This window comes from Nicotiana tabacum, chromosome 4, assembly GCF_000715075.1.
Source record: "Nicotiana tabacum cultivar K326 chromosome 4, ASM71507v2, whole genome shotgun sequence".
NCBI classification, from domain to species: Eukaryota; Viridiplantae; Streptophyta; class Magnoliopsida; order Solanales; family Solanaceae; genus Nicotiana; species Nicotiana tabacum.
Window position 1 is genome coordinate 2808791 of NC_134083.1, and position 11882 is coordinate 2820672.

The window sequence follows — 11882 nt, forward strand, 5'->3', positions numbered from 1 at the left end:
TCTAAGTAGATAATATGGTTCTTATCCATATTCGACCCGTTTTGAAAAAGTTCATTATCCAATCCATTTTTTAATGAATAATATGAGTGGATAACTGTTTTCTTTTAAATATTTTGCCACCTCTAATTCTAAGGAATCGAAGATGGAGAACAATTCCTGAACAGATGTGCACTAATGCTTGAGAATTAGAATTGAAAGAATATAGAGATTGGAATTATTAACAGAAAATGCTTCTTCCAGAATACAATGCCTCTTCCCAATCTGTTACACAGTATTTAACGGCTCTAATTGTAACTAACTTCCTAACCACCTTACCAGATTCCTAACAGATTCCTAACGACTTTGATGGAATGATTAAAGTGCCCCTAGTTTAAACTATACAAATGTCCAAGATGTCACTATTATATCTCTTCTATAATTTGTCTATAACAAATTAAAGAATGATAAATGTTCTTTTCATTTTTAATCAGATATCTTAAATTTGAGTTTTGGGAATGAAATTCTCTTGGAAGGGAACGCTAGAACTCTCATAATGGACTTTTTATGATGAAATCTGGATTAGCAGAGGCAATGAGTTTCTAAAGTCGGATCACGGATGAGTAAGTAAAAGATAAGAAAAAACGTAAGAAGTTTGAAAGGATTTTCTTATCTTTATTGGTTAAGTAGGTAGATGAAATGTGGAAGCATTAGTCATGATCATCAATTATTATGGTTATGTGTCAATAACAATACGACATATATATAATTAGCTTTCTCATGTTTCACGCTTTTCTTTGGTCAATTTTATTTGATAGGACATGTCTATGAGATTATGACACGAATATTTTTCTATGAAATTTGTATAGGAAATCAAACACCAATACAAAAGGTCTTCTGACCCAAATTTGTGACTGTTCATATATCCAATAGTTCCGGTTAACCAATCATAGATCCTACAGTTCGGAGGCACGGAGGAGCTAGAGTATTAGGTATGAGTTTAGATGAATTCAATAATATTTATGTAGATTATGTATTTGTATTATGAAATTCATCAAATATATATATTCGGACGGATTCTTCCCCCAACTAACGAAGAGATCTACGCGGAATTGTCACATTTGAAATTGAGCACATTTTTGCAAAGAAATAGCACACTTATTTCTGGAGAAGAGATGAGAAACATACTCAATATCATTTGATTGAATAGTTGACTCAACCCCTTGTTATTTGAAGAAACCCTCCACTTCAATTGGTATTTTTTCACGAAAAGTAGACATGAGATAAGAAATTCAGTATTCAGTAAGATTTCGAATAGCATTCCATGTCCCCTTATCTGTATCTAGCTACTGACTATGGTACACAACTGTCATTGTTTACATTGGTGGATTTCTCATAGTTGGTGCTGTCGCGCATGCAACCATTTTTATGGTAAGAGATCATGATCCAACTACTCGGTACAACGATCTATTAGATCGTGTCCTTAGACATCGTTATGCAATCATATCTCATCTCAACTGGGTATGTATATTTCTAGGCTTTCACAGTTTTGGTTTGTATATTCATAATGATACCATGAGCGCTTTCCAACCAAAGGACGACTGCGGTACCAATCAAAAAGACAGTTGTCGCTATTGGACGGCGAAATAAATTTTGGAATTTATTAACATTCTCTAAAAAAGGTTATTAAAGGTATTTAATTACGAATTCAATAACTACAACGAGTTATGAGCTTGCTGGTAAGTTTAAAACCATAAACTTCAAATTCCGACTGTCTTATATACATTTTCCTCTAATTTTCACATCGAATATATATATATATATATATATATATATATATATATATATATATATATATATGTTTCAAGACATGCGGATCATATTACAAATGATATCAAATAAACAACTAGTTATTGGCCTATTTAAGAGTTTTAGATATATGATTTGTTCAGATCTAGTCTAAGCAAATTATAGAACAAAAGTGACTAAATATATAGGTTTCTTCCACCAATAAGATGAAAACAAAGATAGCTAACATGGGATGTGAGTTTATACCATCAGACAATTTTTCTCGAGAATCATCTTTTGCTTGATGGAGTGACTCCATTCATTGGCACCAACTTCTCTTTTAAACTCACCTTAGAAGTTATAATAATATTTTGTGGATGAGTTACGTTTAATATTTATTTTCTTTACATAGTATTAAAATCAGACTCATCTCAATTTTTGATTTACTTAATATTGAGCCTCATATTATATCGTCTACACTTTGGAGGTACAACTCTTAGCGTGCCAGGAGAAGAGAGGTTTATCGTGCCATATTGGTCATGAAGGAGAATGTTTAGATAATGCACTTTTATCTCCACATTTAAGTGTACCATTTCCACATATTTAATTAATCCTTCTGTTCTTATTTTTTTTTTTTTTTAGTATTTTTCTTGTGATCTATAATATTTGATTTATTTAAAGAAGAATTAACCCAAATAGCTACCACCTAACCGGTTAAACTAGAAATAGCCGGTGAAGGTATAATATATGCATAATGTATGTATTATATATGTATAATTGTGTATAATCATTGTATAATATATGTATATGACTATAAAAAGTAAACAATGAATATGGTCGGTTATTTATGTATAGATCCCCTTTTCAAATATCAACAAGTAATTAACTTCTTTTTTTCAAAGTTATCCTCGAAATAAAGAATCTAGGAGTATTTGTTATATTTCTAATGAATTGAACAAATTAAGGTTAATATGATATTTTTATTGTTAATTAATGCTAAAAGGTGAATTTCTTAATATGAGTGAAAATATTTAAAAAATTAATTAAAGTGGAGTTTAAGAAGTAAATAAACACTATAGATTTGATTACTTTTTTTAAAAAAACAATTAAATACAAGAGGAGATGGGCGCAGCCTTTCATGATTGTCACGAGTGACCTCATGCAATCATAAAGAAACTATTTTTGCGGTTTATTAAGGAATAACATAAGGCATATCCGCTCTTTACCAACAATTACATGGCCAACTTAACAATAATTAATTATTAAACATACTAATCAAAATATTTTTTTATCTGTACAAACTACAATGTCATTTTCATTATTCATTAAGCTATCAAAAAAGGAGAGAGAACATTGGAGCTGATAAAGGGACACGTGGGTAGATACGACTGAGACAATGTCATTCCTTTAGTTTCATCTCGAAATTGCAAAGATTAGAGTAAAGGCCCACATACACACATGTCCATTCTTCTTATTATTAATCATTTCATTGGTCAATTTTTCTCCTTCCACTTGTTTAGGGAAATCGGAAAGCGCTCTATCATTTTCATTTATAAATAACTATACACGTCTACAATGTCAATTAATCAAATATATCACGAAATCAAGTTAGAATGATAACAATGTCCAACTGTTGGTTAAAGCAATAATATAAAATTAAGAATTAAGCTAATTGTGAAGGATAATAACATTCATCCACAAGGAAAGTCATTTTCCCTATTTTGGTTGGGGAGGGGTGGAATGGGGGTTGGGGGATCGAAAATTATTTTTTGGAAACCAAACAACAAACAATGACACATTTTTGCAAAATATTTTCCGTCTATAACACACACCGAATCAATTTTAAAAAATCAAGCAACAATTAGTTATAAACAGTCCAAATATAGATGATTTTGGGAGATGCGAGGTATATACCTCTCTCAAGCAAGTTGCAACTTGCAAGTTATATTATATACCTCTTTAGTTTTTGACCAATCGAAAGAAGCATTGCACGCAATAACAATAAAAATAATTTATCTAAAAGAAAGAAAGATTCGTAATGAAGAGATGGGATGTAAATCGTGATTGATGAAGCAGTGGGGTTCATATGTTACAATTATAAATGTTGCTTAATGGAATATTCACATTAATAATTGCTAAATACGAATGTATGTTGCTCTTAAGTTATCATTAGTTGATCACAATTTCAAGTTAAAAACTAATAAATAATGCCAAGTGGAGGCGTCGCTGAAGATTAAATAAAGCTTCGCTCTCTACCTTGCAACTTCTCTGGAGACTAAGTATATTTCTATTTTGCTCAAAGTCCACTTATCAGATGTTTCTCTTTCATTTTCATTCATTAGCAAAGATACTGATATTTTATTCCATTGAGTATTAAATCAAAAAAAAAAATGTTCATGATTAAGCTCGAAGCTAACAAATGTGCATGAAATCCCTTCAGTTTCATAAATTAGTTGAAACTGATGCAGCTTTCACATGATTTTTAATAATGAACTGTAACGCACAATGTGCAAAAGGAAGCATAAAAGGCTAAATTAAATAGTTACAGTTTCACTTCATTGACAAAAGAATAAGACGTCTTCAGGATATATACAGGCAAATTAGCTAAAGAGTATATCATCAGTAAGCATCCCCTGAGGAGGATGCTGCAGCCATTGATCACTAACTCTACAATCGTGAAAAGTATCAACGTATCAGAATTTTCGCTACGACACAGCCGACACAGGGACTAATCTCGAGTTCTCTTTTTGATGCCATTCACGAACCAACATTTCACTTGACATTGCACCTGAAAACTTAATGGTCAGGTTTCATTTAATCTGACACGAGCATCATCATTCTCGTGGTCCCTAATTAGTTTCTCTATCTGCTTTCTATAAGCCGGCATGAGATGATCACTGATCATAGTTTGTGACAACCTTATTTTACTGTACAGTGATCTAGGAGTGAGAAATATTCCAACACTCGTATCCTTGGGTCGGTTATGATCCTCACACAACATGTCGCTGTCACTTTCACGATCTTCTTCTTCAGAGAGGAGAGTCACAATATGCATTATCTTTCCAGGAGGAAAGAATCTGTGCACCTCTTTTGTGTTTGGAACAGAGCATTCACTTGAGCTCTGACCTGACTCTGCGATCGCTGCTGCTTCTTCTTCCCTAATCTCCTTGGCAACATCAGTTTCACCTTCAGACTGATCATACAATTCATGCTCTAGTTGTTGCCACATCTCAACTTCCGTCATTCGGTCTTCAGGTCCGTCATCGGCCACATGTTCACTATCATCAAGATCGGGATCCAGGCCATTATGGATATTAATCCCATCTGCAAAAGACTGATCAATGTCTGAGTTCCATGTAATTCCCACGGTTGAAGATACAGGAAGCTCCATCACAGTCGTACTTCGAGTCTCGGATTCCAGAAGGAATGTTTCAGAATTTTGGCTGGAAGAAGTTTCACCAGAGTTTTGCTGTTCATCGGAATTAACCTGAACATTTGTGGGTCGACGTCTGGGACCAATGCATGACCATGACGACAACTGCATGGCAGGTCGCGACAATGCTGCCTGGGCCATACTTTGCGCTCTTTTCATGACAACCTACAAATCACTGCCGATGTCAACACCCACTGATATACCTCGAGGACTGATAAATGTGGTCAAATGACTCCAGCAGAGTACAAGAAACAAAATAAACAGAGCCAGAAGCTCTAAGGCCACTACCCTATTGTCCATCCCACATATAAGTGCTAACTCCTCAAGTGAACTAAAGTATTAAACAGATTCTCTTGATTATTTTTCCAACTCAAAAGAATGTTCTCTAGAATGCCAACACCTTAAACATTTTTCACAAATAACCTATAAAACAGAAAGCTAAGCACAACTGTGCAGTCAAGTTATATGTCATGTCTTCGATGTGCATATAACAGGTTGACATGCACCAAAGGCGACACGCTGGTCAGCCAAATGGTCAAACAAGTTCACACATAAGCACACTGTATTACAGCTTTGTTACTACCAGTGTAAGGGCAAACTGAAATAACAGAGTAAACTATAATTGTACCTGTGTTCCACTGGAAACAGGCCGTAGTATTGCACCAGCACCAGCAACCTTAGCTCTCGCGGTGGCAATTGATGGAAGACGAGATCCCAGGGCTGATGCAGAACGATAAACAGTACTAAGAATCCTAGTGTGCTCAATCTGATTTCTTAGATCGTTCAACCAAGCAGATGCTGTCACCTGCAACAAGAAAAAAAACATTCCCCTCTTGAGAGACCATACTTCAAAACTAAAGAGGTATTAGGAGCAGAGGTGCAATTTTGGTACAAAGAACAAGCTTCCAGAAGCTATTAACAAAACTATGCATATAGTAGCAACACGATGTACCATAAACAGAACCCTTTTCTCTGAACCATCAAGTGGATCTGTAAACTCGACAATCAAGATCACCATGCCAAACTAGACCAATAGATACCAAAGCTTAATGAACTCAGTTTACTTCTAAGGTGAAAAATGAAATAGACTGTTTTTTGGCCAAAACCTGAATCCTGGAAAAGTTAGAAAGGCAACAGCAGACACTAATTTAAATGGATATTGCACCTAAAAGCAAACATACGATGTCAATCAATCAATTGGTTAATAATGCATCAACCAGGAACTAGTTGAGGTCGGCTAGCAAGAATAGGAGGATTAGCAGATACAACCAACATCGTTTGGCTTGAGGAAGTAGTATCAAGGGGATATTAGCTAACTCTCGTGTCAATATGGTTTACACATGGGGAAGAAGTCCGTGTCAAGGCTTACGGTGGAAGGTTCTCCAGCAGCATAGCTCAGATTAGCTGCATGGATAAAAAAAAATAGTTATCCATCGATATTATCCACTAAAAAATGGGTTGGATAATAAACTTTTGAGAAATGAGTCAAATACGGATAAGATCCATATTATCCTCATAAAAAATGGATAACCAATGAGTTTAACTTTTACATTTGCAAAGACTTAGAGTTCGTTTGGACATAAGAAATTTTTTCCTTTTTCCAAACAATTTTCACTTTTTCTCAAAGTCGGTGTTTGTTCATAAAATTTCCAATTTTCACTTGAAGATGCATTTTGAAAATTTTCGGAAATTTGAAAAACTCCAAAAAGCTGCTTTTCAAAATTCCCTCAAAACACTCACAAAACTTCAAAAACAACCCAAAATTATATTCATGTCCAAACACAACTCTAAATTTCAAATACCATTTTCACTTGAAATTTTTTTCCCCCTATTTTGGAATTTTACAATTCTTATGTCCAAACGCCCACTTAAATTGGGGTTCCTCAAGTTTGGGAGACTAGGTATTCTGCCAAAAGTGATCATATTCAAGAAGCCATGGATAATATGGATAACCATGTTATCCACCGGTTAACCCATTTTCTATCCGTATTAAATATGGGTCGGGCCAGGTCGGATATTTTATCCATTTGTGCACTATCCGTTTTCAACCCGCCCATATCCGACCCAATCCGCTTGTTTGCCACCCCTAGCTCAGACCAATGTATCCATTGGAGGAAGAATAACTGGAAGGGAGCGGGGTAAAGGAACCATGACTAGTATCAAAATTTCTATTCACCAAAACATAAAAACAAAAAGCTTGAAGTGCAAGATAAGTTCAACATCAGGACAACATGTACTGCACCTACGAAACAGGTTGTGTGGAGTATCAAAACAAAACATGCTAGCCGATCTACCCAAAGAAGAAAAAGACTACAACAGAATGCACCAATTGCCACATAAAAACAGTCACAGAAATTCTACGATGTAAACCTAGAAGTTAACCTCAGTACGCAAATCGTCCACTGAAGCAGCTGAAAATGTAGGCACCAAATCCGCTCCATTTATTACTGAGGTAATAAATGCACACCCCGATTCAGCTAATTCCCATGTCATACAGGCAGCTGCAAAAGATGTTTAGTTAAATGAGCAAAATCTAGCAATATGTGCGATTGAAGACAAGTGAACAAAATGGTAGAATGTGGATATATAAGTACACGCATACACTAGTAGACAGATGACCAGGTCAACTTAGAACATTTCAATAATAGACGTAGCATAGAGTAGAAACCCTTATCATATCAGTTCCAAAATGAAACATGTCAGCATAAATGATGTCAAATGACAAATAACATTAACAAAATTATATATGAAACCTGGTGCAAATGCTACACAGGTAGCTGCTGACAGTTCCTTCTGCTCACGAAGTATATAAGTTAAAAGTGCTGCAGTTCCTCCACCCAAGGAATGTCCCACGATCTGTGCGCCAAAAGAAGATAACTTTTATAAGGGAATTAGCCTAAAGACGCCATAAGGAATCTGCAAGAAAACTCCTAATACAATAGTACGCATAAAATCAACAGAGAGGCAGATTCATACCAAGAGAAAGAGAAGGATAAAAAAACAATGCCAAACAGAATAAAGACAAACTACTTGGGAATCAAGAAATTAAAGAACTAGTATTGATAAAAATTTAACAGGTCGTGATGGAACAGATCCAACCTATATGACCAATATTTTCGATACAAAAAAAGAGAGACATCTCTAACCCCAAAATAAAAAAGATAAAAGGGGAGTAAAGGTCCTAAAACTGAGGAAAGATCAGACTCAATATCAAGGACCTTAAGTTTGTATTCGGGATAAATACTAAGTGCTTTAAGAAGACAAGGCGTTGCAAGTTTTGCAATCCATCGAGCAGCTGCAACCATTCCACAATGCGCATAGCCTAACACCAAATTGGTAACTCCTCCCTCGTGTACCATAGTGTGATGGAAAGGCACAACTGCACCGGTAGCAGCTGTCAAAGTATCTTTAATACTATGAGTTCCACGGATTACAAGGAAGAAAGATTTTGATCGGTGGTCCGCGAGTATTGTAAAAGCTGGCTTCAGAATCTGCACAATAGAATTTGTCATTTAGAAGAAAGGATATAATAATTTAAGTCAGAGCCTGAGAATTATGGAGGAGACTTACTCCAGCTTTGGGTTCTTGAAGTAGTACACTTTCTTGAGAATAGCCTGTCTCCTCCAAGAATAATGGGAAAGGCTTTTTGGAGAAATGCCAACAAACTGTCAACAAGTGTAAGAGGAATTTAAGCTCTGCAGCAATATCACAACCTTTTAACAGGGTACTGTCTTCGCCACAGAATATGCTACTAATATGTATGTTTCCCTGCAAACATTACATAAACCTACTAAGTGAACAAGCTCGGTAAGATAGTGCTAAGTCAACTCAAGGTGTTACTAACATGGCATAAATGAACGACACCTTCTTTAAGCAACTAATTGCTTTGGTATATCAATCTATGGAAAAATCACAGAAGTATCATGCTTCAGTTAACAGTCATAGGAAGGAGATTTCCCCAAGCATTTTTTCCTTTGGGAACCTATTGTATTTAGTTATATATGGCCACAGTCCACCAAACTTCCACAACTGTTTTTTAAAGATAAAGTGTGTTGGAGGGACCTAGACTAGTCATTTTGAATAAAAAGCAATAGATAAATAAAGAATACATAAAACATTAATACATTAATGAAAAGAAAAATGAAATGATAAAACAGGACAGAGCGCTGTGTTCAGTCTCAGAAAAGCAACAAAAACAATCCAAAATCACCCGGCTAGACATTTTGATAAATGCATGTCAGTGTAGAAAGAAAGGAATATGAATATAAAACTCCTCACATCACATATTCCAAAAAAGGAAGAAACTTGTTTAAAAAAATTGAATTGTTCTATACTGGACAAGTTGACAAACTGCTATCTGTCTAACATCTTCTTCCCTCTACTCCATTCCATGGTGCAATTATTTGCATATTGCGTTTCATATTATATACTCCCTTTTCCAGCATGACGACAACAGAGCTTAAACATATGACAGTACACAACATAACATTCCACATCAACCAAATACCTTTACTGGGAAAAAAGTCAACAATCGATTCACGATTACCTGCTGCTTCAAAAGAAAACTGATGCCAAAAGCCAAGTCACCAATAGGCCACTTGCCCAGGGTCTCCGAGTAAGTAAACCTAAGAGTCTCAGATAATGTCGCGATTGTCTCTAACCACGTAGCAGAGGCCTGTATAAGCCTATTGGAAACCCTATTAATTCCTAGTTGAGCATGATCTTGGCTACTGCTGCCACATTCCTCCTCATCGTCATCCGTTGTTGGAGCAGATTGCAATTTCTTATTTAACGTATAATATAATAGAGCAGCAGCACCTGCTGCAGTGGCGATAGTCGCCGTCGCCATCAGTTTCCTAACCCTATTTTCAGTAGCAAATACAAATATAAGTTTATTAGAATTCAAAACAATCTCTCAACAATTCTATTTTTCAAAAAACTCATCTTAACCGAATGACAGAGTGGCAATGCGGCAATATTTCATATTTACCAGAATGCAAGTCTTAAATTACGTGTTTATTCAGTAAACAAGAGAATTAGAGGAACATTCCTTAAGCAAAACCCCTTGGTGGGCAGACGTAGAACCCTAGATATTAAGAAACAAGCAAAAAGATTATTTTTGCTGTCATCAGCAAGCTAAGCATTTTCTACCAATAAAAACTTCATATTTCCTAACCTAAACCCTAACCATCTTCAAAAGCAAATAAGTAATGGAAATTAACCTGAACATAATCAGCATCTAGAAGAGAAAAAAAAACTAGAACCCAAATATATTAAGAGACAATAAACCAATTACAGTAGTTTAAGAATCGAATCAAAGGCAGGAAAAAAAAGACGTGAAATATGATTAACGAACCTGGGGAGATCGATTGTAGCAGAAAAATTGAATCTTGGATGATTACTTAATTTCTAAGGAAAGCAAAAACTTGGAGTTGAAAAAGTAAAGTATCGGAATTTAAAGGAAAAGAAGTTTCAACGCTTAAATGGGAAGTGGACTATGTATCTCTTTCAAACTGGAACTATCTATGGGATTTGGATTTTGATTGCGTGTATAAACTGGGGACTTTCTTTTCTCCGGAAGATAAATAAATAGACTCTACTTTCTACGAAATTATTTTGCTTAACTTTAGACACGTGGCATTTAAGAATCAAATTACGCCCCAACAGGATAAATAAACCGACTCCACCGTGGATTTTCTCTTTTTTTTCATCACTCCACCGTGGAGTTATTACTATTACTATTGATGATAATTGCCTAAAACAAAGACAATTATCATTAAAAAGAAAAACACGTTAACTTTGAACTGATTGACGGCAAAAAACAAAAGTAAACAAATTTCAAGAAAAATTAACGCAATTCCGGAACCAATATATGATTCTTTTGGATTTAAAGAACCAAAATATGTGAAAAATAAATTTGGTGACCATTTTATATATAACGCCTTTTTAAAGGGCGCTATACCTTAACGGTCATTTGTCCAGTTAAGTATAGCGCCCTTTTAAAATGCGTTATATGTATAAAGCCTTTTTGAAAAGCGTTATATGTATAAAGCCTTTTTGAAAGACTCTATATATATTATGTGGACCCGTCAATAATTCTTCTGGTCTTAACTGACTTGTTTAATTACTAGCATTTTTATGATGTTTTTATTTCATGTATAATATTATTTTTTTCATGAATGTTAGCATTTATTTATTTTTTATTTTTAAAATAAATAATTTTTTCATTTTACATGGTACTTGCTATATGACATGCATTTATTATTTTTGTTATCATTAGTTATATACATACATGGCTTACGTTAAACAATATTTCATTATTAAGGGAATTTTTTCAAATGAACTAATAATATTAAACATAATAAAAATACATTAGCTCAAATCATTTTTTATATACTAATTGACATTGCAATAATGATTCATATGTATAAGAAATACTAAAAATGTACTTACATACTTAATTATCTATGTGTCACCATTAATGATTAATTGAACAATATTACCAAAACAAATAACTTTTCAAATTTATATTATTAAATTATTCACAATTTTATCTCCAACACTATTTTATATTAATAATAATACATAAAAATATAATTCTCACAATAAATAATTTATGCTACATCTTTTGTCTGACCTTGTAAGTATTTATTTATTGCCAGGCTCTACATCTATGCATAATTAT

General features: G+C 34.3%; 1 protein-coding gene across 1 annotated transcript; it reads right to left on the reverse strand.

The window, feature by feature from the left end:
- Positions 1–4294: 4294 nt before the first annotated feature.
- LOC107788803 (uncharacterized) lies at positions 4295–10799 on the reverse strand. The gene is made up of 8 exons (XM_075251239.1): positions 10554–10799; positions 9744–10059; positions 8768–8965; positions 8416–8688; positions 7951–8053; positions 7580–7698; positions 5826–6002; positions 4295–5362 (listed from the first exon to the last, which is right to left on the reverse strand). The coding sequence occupies exons 2-8, from the start codon at positions 10044–10046 to the stop codon at positions 4568–4570; spliced, it is 1968 nt and encodes a 655-aa protein (XP_075107340.1). The 5' UTR covers positions 10047–10059; positions 10554–10799; the 3' UTR covers positions 4295–4567.
- Positions 10800–11882: the final 1083 nt, after the last annotated feature.